The sequence below is a fragment of the Marmota flaviventris genome, chromosome 4 (assembly GCF_047511675.1).
Source record: "Marmota flaviventris isolate mMarFla1 chromosome 4, mMarFla1.hap1, whole genome shotgun sequence".
NCBI lineage: Eukaryota > Metazoa > Chordata > Mammalia > Rodentia > Sciuridae > Marmota > Marmota flaviventris.
In genome coordinates, this window is record NC_092501.1 from 37,871,702 (window position 1) to 37,887,218 (window position 15,517).

General features: G+C 35.5%; 1 protein-coding gene across 3 annotated transcripts in view; it reads right to left on the reverse strand.

Annotated features, from left to right (window-relative positions):
- Positions 1-2,850: 2,850 nt before the first annotated feature.
- Bmpr1a (bone morphogenetic protein receptor type 1A) overlaps positions 2,851-15,517 on the reverse strand; it is a 129,699-nt gene continuing 117,032 nt past the window's right edge. For all 3 annotated transcript variants that reach the window (XM_071611119.1, XM_027939950.3, XM_071611118.1), the window contains 5 exons: positions 12,963-13,155; positions 11,262-11,559; positions 8,955-9,130; positions 7,780-7,910; positions 2,851-7,694 (listed from right to left, as the gene is read on the reverse strand). In XM_071611119.1, coding sequence (XP_071467220.1) covers positions 7,569-7,694; positions 7,780-7,910; positions 8,955-9,130; positions 11,262-11,559; positions 12,963-13,155 — 924 coding nt within the window. In that variant the 3' untranslated portion in view covers positions 2,851-7,568. The remainder of the gene's footprint in view (positions 7,695-7,779; positions 7,911-8,954; positions 9,131-11,261; positions 11,560-12,962; positions 13,156-15,517) is intronic.

Here is a 15,517-nt window from a genome sequence, read left to right on the forward strand (position 1 = left end):
ATGGCAAACAACTATAAACAACTGTTCTAGCTACTCTGCATGGTTTAGGCAGAAGGATAACAAACTTAAGGCCAACCTGGGCAACTCACTGAGACACTGTCTCAAAAACAAAAAGGATTGGGGATGGGGATGTGGCTCAGTGGTAGAATGTTTGCCTACCTATATGCGAGATCCTGGGCTCAATCCCTAGAACTGCTAATAATAAGTAAAATGAGGCTATTGAAATTAAAAAAAAAAAAACTCAGCGGAAGGTAGGCTGGACTATACAAGAAACAAGCTAAGAAATGCAGAAGAAACAACTAGAAGACCTCATATTTATTTTATGGGAGTTCTAACTGGGCATGTTGGCACATACCTATGGTTTTAGCTACTTGGGAGGCTGAGGTGAGATGATCACTCTAGCCCATGAGTTTAAGACCAGCCTGGGCAACATAGTGAGATCTGGTCTTAAAATAAATAATAAATAAAAAATATCTAATGGAAGTTCTGGAAAGATGAAGGTAAAAAGAGAGAAGAAAGTAAACAAAGCAATAGCAGGAGAAAAGTTCTCTAGTTCAAGGGAAGATTAAAAGGACCCAATTAATTAAAACTAAGCAATAGAATGAATACATCTAGACATGGCAAGTTTAAACTTCAATACAAGAAAAAAAAATCCTGTCCCTTGATTGGAAAAACAAATTAACTACATAATGTGTCATGAGTTAGATACATGTCAGACTTCTCACTGGCACCAAAATGGGATACTGGGAGATCAGGGAGAAATCTCTTTAGTTAAATTCATCTCCAGTCTCATACTGGCCAAGTGTGAGGATAGAATCAAGGAATAAAAACTGCTTTTAAAATGTTCGACTGAACTAGTTCTCACAATAGTATTAGTCTTTTGTGTCTCACTTGACTTCTTTCTTCTAACAAGCTTTCCACAACTTGCATTTGAGCATTAGAGCAACAGACATGCTTCAGCGACCTGACTCATCATCCTGAGTCTGAATTGCTTTAAACACTGACTCCCCCAAACTCTCTCCAATCCCACAAAAAGACCCACATTCTTTCTTCTCCTGGCTTGAAGATACATTCAAACCAAATATTCTATGTGACTTTTAGATAATGGTAACACTTTGGGAGTTCAAGTCCCCACATGAAGTTTAGGATGAGTGAGGTGGGTGTAGGGACACTTGGGAGCCCTGGAATCACCTTGGATTTCATGGTCTGAGAATGCATGGATGACTAAGAGTGAAAGGTACTGGACAATGACCAGAGAGCTGATAAAATTCAGAGGAATAGGTAGATCACACATACTTCATTTAAAAATGAAAATACAAATTCCTACCCCAAAGGACAATTCTAAACATTTCAGCTCCAGTCCCTACTTTTGTCCAAAATATTTTTTGTATGTACCTTTGCACTTCAACTCGTTGGGTCTCTAATACCCAGCATCAGGGTTACTTGCCTCTTTCTGCTCTTACCCTGTGCTCACGATTGACATGCCATGACGTCAGGTGATCTCACCCACACTGCTGACTGGACACATTCCTTGGGCAGTGCCCACCCCATCAGGCTATATGGATGGCCTCAGAGCTAAAACAAGGCATTTTAGGAACACGCACCTTAATTAGTAAAACACACCACACCAGAAATGTCAACGCACTACATTAGCAGGTATCCAAGTAGATGAAGACTCAAAAAGTGTCTGCTTGAAATTATCTACAAGGACTAAACACTGCTGTTTCCTAAGGTCTATGAATACTATTAAGGAAGACTTGGAAGTAATTTCTTCCAATTGAGCAATGAGTACCACAGCTTATACTGAGAAGAAAAGACAAATTTACTGTTTTCAGGTCAGTATCTCTATCAATGGAAAGAAAACTACCAAGTATCTAAAATTCCTGGGATAATGTCATTTTGGCATAGGGCATTAGAGTGTATGCTCATTTTAAGAAACAAACACTAAATAGGGACTTGTGTAAGGAATTTGTAATAAGCTATCTCCAAACATGCTTTTCTTTTGAGAGACATCAACCAATGCCAAATCTTTTTTTAACCACTGAGCTACAACCCCAACCCTTTTTATATTTTGAAATAAGGTCTTGCTAAGTTGCACAGGCTGGCCTTGAGCTTAATTCTCCTGCCTCAGCCTACCCAAGAGCTGGGAGTAGCTGGGATTACAGGAGTTGGCTACCACACCTGGTTCAGTGCTCAATATTTTTTGGTTATTCCACAAGTTGAGTTCCCTAAGACAAGACACCAGAAGGCACACTGATGGGCAGAGTTCACACACAACAGAAAATATCCCTGGAAGTCAGCAAGCTTCAATGGAAGGTGGGAGAAGACAGAATCCAACATTTTTTTTTTTCTTTTGGTACAGGGAATTGAATGCAGGGATGTTTTGCCATTGAGCTATATTCCCCAACCCTTTTTGTTTTATTTTGACATAGGGTCTAAGTTGCTGAGGCTGCCCTCGAACTTGCAATCCTCCTGCCTCAGCCTCTCTACTCAATGGGACTGTAGGCATGTATCACCATGACCAGTCAGAATAAAAATTTTAAAAGGGCTGGAAGTGTAGCTCAGAGGGAGAGTGCCTGGCCCTGGGTTCAATCTCCAACACTATGCATATATGGCCACACCCAACAGGTGATTGACTAAAGAAATAAATTATTCCAACTAACTGGTGGAATATTATAGTCATTTCTTTTAAAAAATTACATTTAATGAATATTTAATGGGATATTATGAGCTTAATATTGTAGAAAAAACAAAAAGATTAAAACATTCAAATATAAGTAGTGGTAATGTCTGGCAATAAAAATTTGAGTAATTTTTATTTGCTTCTTTATTCTTTCCTACTTCCCCAAATTTCTGTTATGCATTCATATTTTTATAATTAGAAAACAATGTTTTGCTTTTTTATAAAAGGGGAAAAAATCCCTTCACTAGAATAGGCTTGTAACATCTCTATACAAACACAGGAGTGTGCAGTCACTTATCTACCCAAATTTCATGTTGGGTTTTTAGAAGGTGAAATGGGCACCCCAGGAGCCTGTACGTACACTGTCTTATTTGTTATATAAACTAATCAGATGACTGATAAACAATACAATCCAAGAGCAATATCACAAAACACATCACTAAAGTATACTAAAATAAGGTTATTTACTTAAAAATGATACATAGGACATAATCTGAAAATAGAACAAAGCAATTAATGGTAAACTTAAGGCACCTTTTAAACCAGATGCTGTACAAAATACATTTAGTGTGTTACATATCAAACATGAATCTATATTTTTGGTGTTTTACAATTGCATAATAAAACTGCTTTTTTTAAACCCTTTTTTCAATGCCTATGTACAGTTTCCTAATTAAGCTATAACGATATTTTCATTTTATACAACATATACTACATTTTAGTTTTTAAGTGGGAAAGGACAAATGTCACTAAAAGAGCTTAAATAATTCCATTGAAAGCGGAGTAGAGAGCACAAGCTTAAATTACAGTATACTTAATCCTTTGCAAAAGCCACATTCACGTATTGTCTTCATGGGATAATCCTTCCATGTGGATTCATAAGCTGCTGCTCTAGATTTAATTTGGTTCTTAGGAACGTATTTCCTCTCTGCAGTTTCCATTGTGACTCTCCTAACAATACTGAGGCAAGATTTTGAACTGCTACACTGCCACTTTAACATCTGACCCAATCAATGATATTACCACTTTTAAACAGTACAAGGACTACAACAATTTCTTTTATAAATCAATATTTCTATTGAAATTATTTTAGAAGTTTAAAAACATTTCAAAACAATATGAAATGTTGAAATGAAATGTGTTTTAATTAATGTCAAATGTGATCTTGGGACAACTCAGAAATGCATGTGTCTTTAAAAACTGTATTATATTTTTGTTCTAAAGAGAAAAAAGCATCTGAAAAAAAAGTATTGAATATTTGTGCATACATAAAAACATGGCACATTCTAGGAAAACATAAAAAGAAAAGTCACTTTCTAAATTTAGAAGCACTTCTGGACATTGGGAAGGCAACCTAACATGTTGATTAAGATTTCTTTTGTGAAAATAATTCCAGAGAAATCAGATTTAAACTTTATATTTCCAAAACTTGTTCAATAAGAAAGCACAGTAGGGCTGGGATGTAGCTCAGTAGTAGAGCACTTGCCTAGCACATAAAGGTCTTGGGTTTGGGGGCTAGGGTTGTGGCTCAGTGGCAGAGCACTTGCCTTGCACACGTGAGGCACTGGGTTGGATCCTCAGCACCACAAAAAAATAAACAAACAAAATAATGATTATCTTGCCTATGTATAACTAAAACAAAATTAAAAAAAAAAAAAAAAAAAGGCCTTGGGTTTGATCTCCAGTGCTGCCAAAAAAGAAAAAAAAAAAAAGTTTAGAATAAACAAACTGAAGTAATTGTTTTTTTGGTGGGGGGGCAGGCACTACATTGGGGATTTAACCCAGGGCCTCAGACATATTAAACAAGTGCTCTACCACTAAGCCATACCCTCAATCCTGAAGGAATCTTAATATGCTTTTAATGCTATTGAATAGAAGCACAAAGAGAATTCATGAAAAGAATTTTCCTTGAGGGTTAACTTTTGCTTTTTATATTCTGGTAGTTTTGATTTTTGAAGTTTTTATGTTTTAATTATTTAAAGGAATAACTGTGTAAAGCCACATTTTTTTGAATGCTAAATTATAAGTGGGGCCAAATAATGGCTTCCAGCATTTTACAAATTATTAACTATGGTACTATATAATACTTCTTACTAGTCTTTAAATATTTCATTTACTGCATGAACTTCAAACTTAAAAGTAAAAGGGTGAAAGAAGAAAATAAGTTTCATGAAAGGTTTTTAGATTTTAGGATTGTAAATATGGCAGCATTTGCTTTTTGGAGGTGGGGGGGAGGGGTTATGGGGGATTGAACTCAGGGGCACTCAACCACTAAGCCACATCCCCAGCCCAATTTTGTATTTTCTTTAGAGACAGGGTCTCACCGAATTGCTTACTGCCTTGCCCTTGTTGAGGCTGGCTTTCAACTCAAGATCTTCCTGTCTCAGCCTCCCAAACTGCTGGTATTACAGGTGTGCACCATCATGCCTGGCTAGCATTTGTTTTTTAACAAACATGTTATACTAGAAAATGTTTTATTGACCATGTTTCTAAGGTTAATTCTTGATACCACTTTTACTAGATCGAGTTTGTTTTAAAAAAATCTTTACAGTGGCTACATCCACTTTTTTTTTTTTTTTTTTTTGCAGGGGAGTGGGGGTGGGTACTGTGATTGAACTCAAGGGCCCTTAACCACTGAGCCACATCCCCAGCCCTTTCTATTTTGAGACATGGCCTCATTAAGTTGCTTACGGCCTCGATAAATTGCTGAGGCTGACTTTAAACTTGCAATCCTCCTGCCTCAGCCTCTGGAGTCACTGGGATTATAGTCATGCACCAACTGTGCCCAGCTACACACACCATTTAAAAAACATTTCTAAGAATAAAGTTTGTCTTTCTATACATATTCTCTTCATTATTAAGATGCTAAATAATTTTTAAGATTGACAGTTATCAAAGCAAAAATAAATCATGGTTAACTTGGACTACGTAAATTAAGTTTTTCTTACTTGTCTCCAATCACATGGTAATCCTGATTAAAATATCTGTATTTCTCAGTGTATGGATGGGAAACACATTCTGAAAAAGCAAGTTCTGGGGTAATATCAATATGCAAATTTATTTCTTAATGAACCTTCAAACTTTTTGTTAAATGAAACTTATCCATCTAATGTGTGTTAGACAATATATTAATTTTAGCTTCAGATGACAGTCAAGTTTTTGGTGATAGGTGGGCACATGCTCTGGTTTTCCCCCCTTTAAGCTTTTTTCTTCTTTCTAAAAATTTTTTAAAAGTTTGAACTTTTTCACTATGTTGTGACACAATCATTTTATTTCATGTTCCATTCAAAGTAATTTGTTTTACTTGATGCTCTCATGAGTTGGCTGTTTAGGAGATTAATATTTAAAAGATACTATAGAAACATAATGTGTTTAAGTAAATCAGTATTCCTCGAGATAACAAAGCCTCTATAAAATATCTATCATTTTATTGAATAACAGCTATACAGTGTAGATGAGGGTACTAAATACTCAGTTTTTGCCTTACTCTTCATTGTCTTCACAAATTTGGGACTATAAACTGTAAAACCAAATATATCAAATGATTAAATCTATGTCAAAAACATACTTAAGAATCATTGATAAACTTATGTTAGCTCTGACATAAATTCCTAATTATAGCATCCTTTTATAAAGGAAAACTCAGATGGGCATTATCTTAATGAAGTTTTGCTTGAAGTTAATGAAGTCCAGGATTTAATGTTACTCTGGATACATTAATTCTGAAAAAACTCAAATGAAGTTGTACTTTAGAACATTTTTTCCTTTAAGGATGTGAGGTACATGTGAGCTGGTTTCTGTAGTGTAAATGTATGTACATATATAAAATATGGTTGTAAAAGAGCAGGTGTTTTGCAAATAAAGCACATTACACACAAAATATAAATAACTTCCCTTTTAAAAGTTACTGAGAATAAAGAATACAGAACATGATTATAGGCACTTACATTGCTATCAAATGCAATAATTCACTTCAATAAGAAGTGTTTATAAGCATGGTTCATGGCATTAGAAGCTTCAACTTTGGATAGAATGCTTCTCATGACAAAATAATTACCAAAAAAAAAAAAAAAAAAAAAGATGGTGGTAGAAGGAAAATAGTCCAAATTTACAAACACTTTAAACTTCTTTTGGCTTTCATAGCAATTATATGGTAAAAGATATAGTTGGCGGGAAGCTACCTTAATTGCAAGGTAAATGGCTTTTATGAAATTGGCGAATCCTGGTCAGATATTGCATTTTTAAAGCACAAAAACACCAGCCACCAACATCTTCCTGTGCATTTATAAATTATTTTCTTCTAATTCAAATGGCAGCAGAGGAATACTGGTGTATGTGTGCACATGCACACACACACACACCGTCATCCAGGAAAGCATGATGCACTATCATGAACTAAGCAGAATTCCAAAGAGATCACAATCTATAGGCTGTTTTACAAAGGTAGGATACAAACAAATTTAATTTTCTCAGGTAGAAGGCAAAAGTGTGTATTTCTCCATCTCTGCTGAACTCATTTAGCTTCTAAGGCTTTCACAGAAAGCACCATTTTATGAACAGGCAATTCAGTACCCAGAGTTTGACTGGAGACTTATTCATCAGGACTGAAGTTTTGATGCAGTTCATAAAAATCCAATAAAAAAAAGAAGGCATCAAAAACCACATTTAAAATAAAGCTGTCCACATGTGAAGAATGAAGTGTTTAGAAGTTTCCAGCTTGTCGTCTACAAGAGTACTGAAAGGTTTAATGTTAGCAGCCTGTGAAGGTGTAGTGAGGAAAGAGTCTGAGAACCAAGTCAACATCCTTATTCCATGCTAATTCCACCTGTTCTTGGGAGAACATAGTTCTTGCAGTCCAGAATTTCTCCTCAGGTTGGTTTAACTGTCAAATCTTTACATCTTGGGATTCCACCATCTTCGCAAGTGTCTTCTTGATTCTCAATGCTGTAAGTCTGGAGGCTGGATTGTGGGCCCAGCATTCTGACATCAGCTTCAAAACTGCTCGTAGACACTGAAAAGTAAATAGTACATAATGAGCAGAAATCATCTTTGGGAATATTCATCTAGAACTTCTTCAGGGGGTGAGCTCCACTTACTTCATCACTGTTCCATCGGTTAGACACAATTGGCCGCAAACGTTTGACACATACAACCTCACGCATATCTTCATAGGATGGGTCACTGGGTACCATGTTGTAATATGGCAATTGATACTCCTCTACTATCCCTGTTGGGAGAGAGAAAACATAGCAGCCATAAAATGGTGGCGAACAAAATACATCGATTTATGCAGCCTTTCTCACTGAGCTGTGACTAAAATGGATTCCTACATAAAGAAGAAAAGAAATATTGACTGGAGTGTTCACTTTTAGTAGCAAATGCATAATTTTCTCTTATTTATGTCCCATTATTTCCTCTACCTCAACCAGAAACCCCATCACAATTTTGACAGTCTATCAACAAAGGGTATACTAATATATTCCTTAGCGGAGTAAAAGAAAAAAAAAAAAAAATCATTCACTTACCCTGAAAACTTTTAATCTCAATCTAAGTATCTTCTACTTACCCAACTATTCCTTATAATAATGAATGCAGTTGTTGTTGTTATTATTATTATTATTATTATTATTATTATTTTGCAGGAGAAAGACTCACCATGATGCACAAAGAGTGTAAAGCAACAAGTCTGAGACTGTTCTTCTTAGAAAGGCCCAACTACAAGGTTGGCCCTTGGCTAGTGTCTAGGAACCTGAATGAAAAACAGTTCCCTACAAAGATGGAAACATCCCTAAACTGACATGTGTCTCCCTGTTCCCATATGGTTTGTATAAATAATTTGGTGTGTGCTGAACACCTGTGTTCAGAATTCTGGAGTCTGGAATTGGTACCTGCCAGGTAAAAGATCCTCATATGACTAGAATCCAATACAATCTATTGGTGTTGAGTGTCTAATGAACTTCTCTAGATTATATTGCTTCAAACACATCACAATTTGCTCTCCATTAGGACAGGACTTTTGGAAGTTTTGCCTATTTCTCTCAGAATTTTGCCTGAAGCACATTCTCATTTTGCTGATTTTGATTCGTATCCTTTCAGTATAATAAATCTGAGCAATGAGGACAACTACATGCTTAGTTCTGTGGGTCCTTCCACAGGAAATGTGAGTGGTCCTGGGAACTCCTGACATATGTATGAAGTTACCATTACATAACTGGAACTTTTAATTAAAAAAAAAATCAAAGAATCAGAAACACATTACTCAAACTCTTACCTCCTGTGATACAACGACGAGCCATTTCCCAAATGATCAGGCCAAAGCTATAGATGTCAGCCATTATATAGGGCTGGAAATGGTTTTTATTCAGACTTTCATCTAGCACTTCTGGAGCCATATAACGTTTGGTTCCCACTCTGGTATTCAAGGGTACATCAACTTCATTTGTATCACTGCAACAGGAGAAAGACAACATCTAGGTTGAGAGCCAAGAACAAAATTGTTTATCTTATGTTTTAGTTATATTTTATAAGGGTTCTCTTTCTAAAATAAATATACACGTGTACATATATGTGTACATATATATATATACACATATTGTGTACATATTGTGTGTGTACTCATTTCCTTATCAGAAATCCTTGGGGCTAGAAATGAAATTTAGCATCTTCAGAATTTAGAAAATATGCCCTTTAAATACGTTATCTATTATAGTAGGGTGTGCACTGCTCCTTAACATCATTACTAAATCTGCAGTGAAACACTAGTCTGACTACTCTCACTAAACTGAATGAAGGCCAAAAATAACCTTATATCAGGTTCAAGTCAGGTTTTGTCACCAAAACAGTTTGGTGCCTCTCTAAGAAAAAGAATAACACTTAATATATGAAAAAGTAAGCCAGGCTTGGTAGCTCATGCCTATAATCCTAGCAGCTTGAGAGGCTGAGACAGGAGGATTGAAAGATCAAATCCAGCCTCACCAATGACAAGGTGCTAAGCAACTCAATGAGACCCTGACTCTAAATAAAATACAAATTGGGTTGGGGATGTGGCTCAATGGTTGAGTGCTTCCAAGTTCAATCCCTAGTACCAGCCCCCCACCCCGGAAAAAAAAAGTGGTAGATAATTATATTTACAAAGAAGTGAATATGAGAATGAATCATCTGCTTTTGCCACTCTCACATGATAAATTCAGCATTCAAGACACAGGATTACATTGTTTCGGTGAAATTAGTTGTTATGAGTAATGTCTACATAAACATATTAACAATCAGTAATAAATGATTTATTAGTTTTTAATTGAGATTTTTTTAAAAATATATTTTTTTAGTTATTAATGGACCTTTATTTTATTTATTTATATGTGGTTCTGAGAATTAAACCCAGTGCCTCATACATGCTAGACAGACGCTTTACTACTGAGCTACAACCCCAGCCCAAGATTAAATTTTAAAGTTGAAGACATCACTGCTTTATTGTTTATGCCCTTAGGTCTAGCAGGTTCTAGCAATTATTCTCAAGCAGAAATAAATATGACACGTTGTACTTTCTCATGTAGAATTGAAGAAATATTTAAGCCAACAAACACTACATCAATTTAGAATACTACAACGTCCAGGGAAGAAGATCTAGGTGGTTCTTACAGTTGTTTCATAAACTAAAACTTTGGGCTGTGGCTGTGGCTGTGGCTGAGCGGTAGCGCACTTGCCTGGCATGTGTGAGGCACTGGGTTTGATTCTCAGCACCACGTGAAATAAATAAAGGACTATCAATAACTAAAAAAAAAAAAAAAAAATTAAATTTAAAAAATAATAAAAAAATAAACTAGAACTTTCATTTATGGACTGATATGAATTGTGAAATGTAAAACAACTGCTGTATTCTGGAGTTATAACATTAAAATGGCTTCAATGATTTTCTAAAAATTTTACAATTCTATATTATTAAAAACTGAGATATCAAGCGATAATGGAGAACCAGCATGCTTATCTTTCCCCACTTACAGAAAGATATAAACTGAGGCATGATTTCTGAAGGGATAATATGCAATATATCATAATTTTATATATATATATATACACACACACACACATACATAAACTGTCTCTTTTTTAAAAAACTATTTGTTCAAACTCTTTGTCTCAATAGTCCTTCTCTAGGAGTCCATCATGAAGAAACACCTGTAGAAGTACTCAAGAATATAGTATCTTTTTGAATAAAATACAATAACGTTCATTAAGACTTAAAAAATAAATAAATAAATGGGAGGCGATCTTAATGTCCCTTAGTTGGAGCACAGAAAAATGTACATCCATATTACTGAACACTATGAATTTATCAAAAAGAATGAGGTAAATATAAATAAACTGAAACAGAAAGATGTCTATTATAATAAAAAGCAGGAAATCAAGAATTATGTATAATTTTTACAAATAGATTAACCAAAATTTTAAACTATATATTTATAGACCTAATTAATGAATATTTACACATTTTTAGAATTCCACTGCATTGAATACAAACAAGCAGGTATCTTTTAGAAATTAAAATAATTTCAAAACAGTGGAGCAAAGAACCATCTACCTGTTGAATTTAACAGCAAGGCCCAGGTCAGCAATGCAGCAACTTCCATTTTTCTTGATGAGGATATTTTTGCTCTTTAGGTCTCGATGAGCAATTGCAGGCTTTCCTTGGGTACCATAAATTTCTGTGTGGAGGTGGCACAGACCACAGGCAGCTGAATAAGCCAACTTGAGCAGGGCTCTGGTGTCTAGTGTAGCACATTTCAGGAAGTCATAGAGAGATCCATTTTCATGATAATCAGTAATCAAATAGAGTTGAGTCCAGGAACCTGTGCCTTTAATATCTGCTGCTATAAAACCTGTCCAATTAATGAGTTTAAAAATGTAGTTATAATTAGAGAAGGCTGGGAGGAATCACGAATACTCATTCAGGATACTAAGAATAACTTACATTATCATGTATGGATAGTAATATTAATTTGACTTGCCTGCCAAAATTCTTGAATGTATTACCAAAAATTTTATTTCTGTCACTTATACATATAACTAGACTTCTGCAATAAATTTACAATAATCCTAACAATAATCATGAAAGTAATAGTAATATGACTAGGGAAAAAACATGATTCTCTAGTGGAAAAGGCTTTCAATTTCAAATTCAAAAGTAGACACTTTAATAAAGTGCATAATGTTTAACCAAGAGTTAGCTCCTAACTAAATCAGCTCACTCAACTAGCCCATCAATGCCTCATCTGCTTTTTCAGTCTGGCTCATTGACTACTGATCCACAGTACTGTCAACTTTACCTTGTCCTTTCTCTTCGTCTCTCCCTTAAGGTTGGTGAGTACTCTTCTGAGTTGAATAATGTTGCCCCCAAATTCACCTAGAATCTATAAACGTGACCTATTTGGAAACAGCATCTTTGTAGATGGGGCAACAAGATTAGGGTGGGCTCTAATTCACTGACTGGTATCCTATAAAATGGAAATGCAGATATTGGCATACAGGGAAGAAGACCACATCATGAGAGAAGTAGAGATTGAAGCATTGTCTATAAGGCAAGGAATAGCACAGATTGCTGGCAACCACCTACAGCCAGGAAGGAGCAAGAGAGATCCCATAGAGCCTTCAGAGGGAGAATGACCATGGCAACAACTGATTTTAAACTTCTAGCCTCTGAAGCTCTGAGAAAACAAAATTCTGTTGTTTTACATCACCCAATTCATGACAATTTGTTATAGCAGCAACAGGAAAAAAATATAAGTGCTTGTTATATGCCTGACAATGTGCTATATTCACTCTCGAGGGATAGAGAAAAAAGAAATCTCAGGAAATCTAGATATAGCTAAGCACTCTACTAATTAGATCATACCTAGATTATTTTGCTACTGCATACATGAGGTAGGAAGGGGAATAATACTAAGCACAGAACATAAAATGAAGCTTCACATTAGGTTATTGGGCTTATAAAAAGTAAAAGGAAGAAAGAGTTAAAGTTACCCTAGAAAACTGCTTAAGTTGCTTATAAAAGACTTGGTTTTCATTTGAATAAGTCCAATAAACTAGAATTACTGTCCACCTGAAACTCATTGCTATTTATTCAGCTGGGAAGCAAATACAGTGCATGGTTGGGACTATTGTATTTAAACTGTGTACTCTACTGGGCTTCCTTTAGCCAAATGCACATACCACACGGCAGGTTTCTACCTGTATCCCATACCCTTGTCAGATGTGGAACAGACTAAAATCAAATCATACTCACCAAGTATATTTTCATGGCGCATTAGCACAGTTTGGTAGATTTCCGTTTCTCGAAACCAGCTAGCTTCTTCAGTGGTAAAAAACACTTTGACTGCCACTTTTTCACCACGCCATTTACCCATCCACACTTCTCCATACCGGCCTTTACCAACTTGCCGAACCATCTGAATCTGTTTGGCAATAGTTCTCTGAACCTTCACAGAAAAAAGTAAAAAGGTTTTGCGTTCTTAAAAATAACCCATTTAAACTGACAAAGGGATAAGATACTCCATCAAAAAGCCAGGTATATCCAACCAACCAATTCCAATGTTAAAACTTATACTGTACTTAAAAGAAGAAACACTGTACAATGTATCCTGAAATCATTAACAAATTAGTCAATGGGATAACTGTGCCCAGAAATGGTCACCCTTCAGTAGTCACTTTCCTTAAGGACTCAGGCTTTGGCTACATGACTTGCTTTGGGCAACAGAATAGCAAATGTGCTATAAGAAAAGGCTTGATAAATGTTTACATATAGGAGCTTGTCCTTTCTAGGTGTTTTTGGAAGCCCTCTTTACAACAGATAGCATCATGTGAACTGCCAGTCCTATGCATAAGCTATACCACCCAGCTTCAGCTGATCAAGTCTAGAAAATAAATGGCCCAGCAGAACCACAGAATCTTGAGAAATAATAAAGCTTTTTTGTGTGTTTGTTTTTCTGTGGTGCTGGGGATTGAACCCAGGGCCTTGTGCATATGAGACAAGCACCCTACCAACTCAGCTACATCCCTAGCCCATATTTGTGGTTTTAAGCCACTAAGTTTTGTGGTCATTTATTATGTAGCAAATTGAATAAATCTCTTCACCTTGGTCTCTAAGGTGCAATACAGTCTGGCCCAGCCCCAGCACATTCACTATGAACACTTAACATGCACTCTTTTTACTTGTTTATTTCAACTTTTAGAATTCACTCGTTTATTCTCATCTCAAGCTCTTGCTGTATATCCAATTCCCTTAGAGTGCTGTTTGTCTAGCTTTAACAACTTTATAGCACATGGATACTTCTCAATTACTGTGCTTATCACAATTACAATCTTATTCACATACATCTTTGCTTGAATCACACTCCCTGCTCACAGAATATAGGTATTTATTTGGGATAATATCTGAAGTACAATAAATACTTTACCTTTCATTTTCAGAAGCATTAGTGATTATTTTAAATTTAAAAGGACGCTATGTTCCAGGTTAGAAGTGCATCTAAAATGAACTAGGACTAAAGTTTGCATAAATCTAATCTGGCTTACTTTATGCATCATTTATTACAGAATCCTTTTGTAATATTTTTTAAAAGTTAGGAATATTGAGGTATAATTTATATCCAATAAAATTAATCTTTTTTGAGAACAGTACAATAAGTTTTGAAAAATGCATGCAGTCATGCAATCACCAATATCACATTCAAGATAAAGAACATTTCCATTGCCTACAAAATTTCCCACTTAAGTTTAATCCCCTCCCCTAGTCTTTGACACCAGGTTTGTTTTCTGTCCCTACAGTTTTACTTTTTCTAGAATACCATGTAAACAGAAACATACAATATGTAGCCTTTTGTGTCTGGCTTTTTTTTTTAATATTTTTTAAGTTGTATATGGACACAATTCCTTTACTTATTTTTATGTAGTGCTGAGAATAGAACCCAGTGCCTCACATGTACTAGGCAAGTGCTTTACCACTGAACTACAACTCCAGCCCCTGGCTTCTTTCATTTAGCATATAATCCTTTTGAAACTGATCCATGTTGTTTGTGTATTAGGAGTTTAATGGGTAATATTCTGTTGTATTAGGAGTTTGATGTGTATTAGGAGTTTTAAAAAATGCATGCAGTCATGCAATCAAACTCCTAATGTGTATTAGGAGTTTGATGAGTAATATTCTGTTGTATAAATGTTCCACAATTTGTTTATCCATTTACCAACTGATGCACTTCTGGGCTGTTCCTAATTTATGTCTGTTATGAATATAGCTGCTATGACAAAATTAACATTCAAGTCTTTGTAGATATGTTTTTATATTTATTTCTTAGGTAAAACAGCAGAAGAACTGCTTCAATATCAAGAAATTATATGCTTAACTTTCCGGTCAACTGGCAAACTGGTTTTCAAACTGGCTATACCATTGTTCATTCCAATTCATGATGTATGAAATTTGTAGCTGATCTATATATCTTTGTTGGTACTTAATAATGTCAGTCTTAGTCATTAAGGTGAATGTAGTAGCACTTCATTGTTTAATCTGCACATCCCTAATGTTACAGAGCACCTTTTCATGTACTTATCTGCTATTCTTTTATCTTATTTGAAGCAGTACCAGTTCAAATCTTTTGTTCATTTAAAAAAATTGGGCTGGGCAAGATGGTACAGTGGTAATCCCAGCCCTTGGAGGCTCAGGAAGAGGACTGCAAGTTTGAGGTTAAGTCTGGGCAACTTAGTCAAACCTTGTCTCTAAATAAAAGATGAAAGGGGCTGAGGATGGGCTGGGGTTGTAGCTCAGTGGTAGAACACTTACGCTTG